This window comes from Echinops telfairi, unplaced genomic scaffold, assembly GCF_000313985.2.
Source record: "Echinops telfairi isolate 266 unplaced genomic scaffold, ASM31398v2 ScPeMD7_7469;HRSCAF=8507_1, whole genome shotgun sequence".
In the NCBI taxonomy this organism is placed as follows: Eukaryota; Metazoa; Chordata; class Mammalia; order Afrosoricida; family Tenrecidae; genus Echinops; species Echinops telfairi.
The window spans coordinates 32212197-32215057 of record NW_022111373.1 but is presented as its reverse complement, the minus strand read 5'-3'; the positions used below and the strand labels follow the sequence as shown (position 1 = coordinate 32215057).

General features: G+C 39.5%; 1 protein-coding gene across 1 annotated transcript in view; it reads right to left on the bottom strand.

The window, feature by feature from the left end:
* Positions 1 to 2861, bottom strand: part of LOC123521089 (band 4.1-like protein 4A) — a 62655-nt gene that overhangs the window by 35517 nt on the left and 24277 nt on the right. Inside the window, exons 3-4 of the mRNA XM_045285060.1 lie at positions 1524 to 1571; positions 611 to 688 (exon numbers count right to left, since the gene is read on the bottom strand). Coding sequence (XP_045140995.1) covers positions 611 to 688; positions 1524 to 1571 — 126 coding nt within the window. The remainder of the gene's footprint in view (positions 1 to 610; positions 689 to 1523; positions 1572 to 2861) is intronic.

The following is a 2861-nucleotide window of genomic DNA, read 5'->3' as shown; positions in this document are numbered from 1 at the left end:
TGGGAGGGTGTGGGAGGGAGAGGAAAAACAAAGAGCTGATACCAAGGACTCAAGTAGAAAGAAAATGTTTTTGGAAATGTTGAGGCAACACATGTACAAGGTGCTTAATACAATTAAATGATGGATTATTACAAGATTTGTAAGAGCTCCCCAATAAAATGATTCATACATAAAAAATATTTAAAGAAATTAAAATGCTTCAGAGAAATCTCTCTATATATAGTAAGATTTCTTACCATCCTCAATTAAATTCACTACATGTTGTACCTAAATATAGAATCATCAATTTTTTAAACAACAAAAGAGCTTTGTTTCATCTGATTGTAAGATAACTTGGAGCTAAGGTTTCCTAAACTAGTCCTTCGAAATAGTACTGGATTTTCTCTTAAACCCAGATGAGACAATCCAGATTAATGAAAAAGAAGAGTTTAACAGGAAACAAAATGATATATACATACAGATCCAGGCTTTATTAGACATATTATACATGTATGTATGTGTGCATATGTGTGTGTATAGCTATATAAAATAAGCAGGACACAAAGCTTCCAAGCCTGTGGCAGGCTCTGATGTCAGGCTTCTAGTTAACCAGAGACACTTCAGATGTTACCTGTTTCTCTTCTTCCGGTGTTCTCTATTAGAGTTTTCTGATTCACTACCACTGCTCGTGTTACATCGTGAGCGGGACCTGAAGACAGAGTGGGAAGAACAACGGGAAATAAACCCTTACTTATGACAAATGGAAAATTTCAGAAAAATGCATGCTGGTTCCCTGGAATCAGTTTTGCAGTAAAAGTACTAAAAAAAAAAACCAAAAAACAGTTTTCTGACCCTTCTCTCAGTCAGACATTTTACTGAATCTAAGCTCAAAGAAATAGCAATCCAAGGGAACTATGGTAGCAGATTAAGGCAAATGTCCCCATGTTTCCCCAAAAGGAGCTTAAAAGGAAACACCTCTACCAGAGCACTCCAAACACACTGCAGGGAGCACTGCAAGGCAGGTGAAACCTACGCATGGCTTTTGAAATTAAAGGGGGAAAATAATTAGAACACTCTTAAAGCAGTCACCCAAAAATAACAACAACAACAATAACAAAACTCAAAGAAATTATTTGCCCCTATTACCTCAATGATGAGCACCAGACTCCTCCCCTAGGGCCAAGGCTAAGCTCCAAAGACCAAGTGTCTATGTGACAAATCAGCAACATGCAAAAATGGAGGGTGATGACAACAGACGACAAAAGGAGGATGGCTACACCGGGACATAACTGCCCGCACACCGAAAAGGTCGGCCCAGGAAAACTGACACCAACTTAATCACCATGCCCAGAGTCACTCTCACGGTTCACAGTACCAGGCTTACACGGCTAACGTACTGAACAGTCCAGTGGTAGACACCGTACTAGTGCCATGACTGTGAACTCTCTGATAGTGAGAGTCAGTCAGTGAGTGGAAGTTACACTGCTAATCCACTAATCCACTCCTTTCCCCTACTCCTCCCTGTTCAGTTATTGTTTATTTACCTCCTCCTCTGTTTTAGATCTGAGTCTTCACCACTGTTATGGGTTTTCCTGCGAAAGAAAAAAAATGAACGAAGAAGTTAAAAATATGTATCAGTCGGCTAAGGAAAATACATGAAGATGAAGTTCAGTTCATGCATATTTGTGTATTTTGAGTCATTTACCTAATATTTAGTCACACATCAAGCCCTATAAAAGGAGCCAGAAATAGAGTTTAATAAAAACTGACAAAGTCACTGAACTTAAGAAACCAGCAATCTAGTGGAGGCTGTAAATAGTCTATAAATAACAAGGCACAATGAATCCGCTAAGTCCCCATCATCCAGAAACGGCAGCATCTGCAGCACTTAGGTTTGCAATACGTCTTAACGCCAAACTGGACCACAAGTTAACTGCTGTTAGTTTTCAGAGGATGTCCTTCCAATATTCTGACCCATCTCTCAGTCAGCAGTCCACATCATGGTCACACTCTGGTTGAAATCATCATCTATAGAACCCACGAGCACTGAGTCATAGTGATCCTTACATTGGGGTCCCATAACTGAAAAGCTGTACGGGGGCAGCTAGTCTCATCTTTCTCCCATAGAGCAGTGGGTCTGAACCACTGACTTGGTAAGGTTAGCAGTCTAATGTTTATCCAACATGACCACCAAGTCTGCCAACATCTAAAAATATCTCCCATGTGTTCTCTGACAACAGTATCCTCCTCTTCTCACCTAGCTATATATCTTATATCTTTACAATGCTACTAGGGGCTCTGGAGCCAGACTACGTAAATACTTCTACATTCCCTCATTTTCATTATTATTATTGTGTGATTTTTAAAAGTTCGTGTTCTACTAAGTGGCTCCATTTTAAAAGAACCTCCCTCAAAGGGCTGCATTAAGGATAAAATGAATGTATATATGTGTAGGGTCTACCCAGAAGCACAGATGGCACTCAAACATTAACTATTATTGCTTATTCGACCATGATTTCAGCCTTTTTTAGACACTTTGACCTTGCTACTTTCTCTACTGTTTTTTTCTTTCTTACCTTCTCTTTACCTAGTTTAGACTTTCTAGCCCTTCAATTCAATAGCATGCATGCCAATACTCATAATTTCCCCAACACAATGTTTTTGATATCTTTTTTTTTTTTTTTTTTCAAACTCCCAAGCATGGGTGAATCCAACTGTTTAGACTTTCTAGGCCTGTCTCAAAAAACTGGCTGAGTTATACAATAAAGAGGTACACCAAAGGGTATATAAGCACCCTCACCAGAGCTGACCCCAATCCCAACTACCTGGACAGTTCTCCCTCCTCCCCAGAATTTACTTCAGAGGACAACACTGAAGCTACA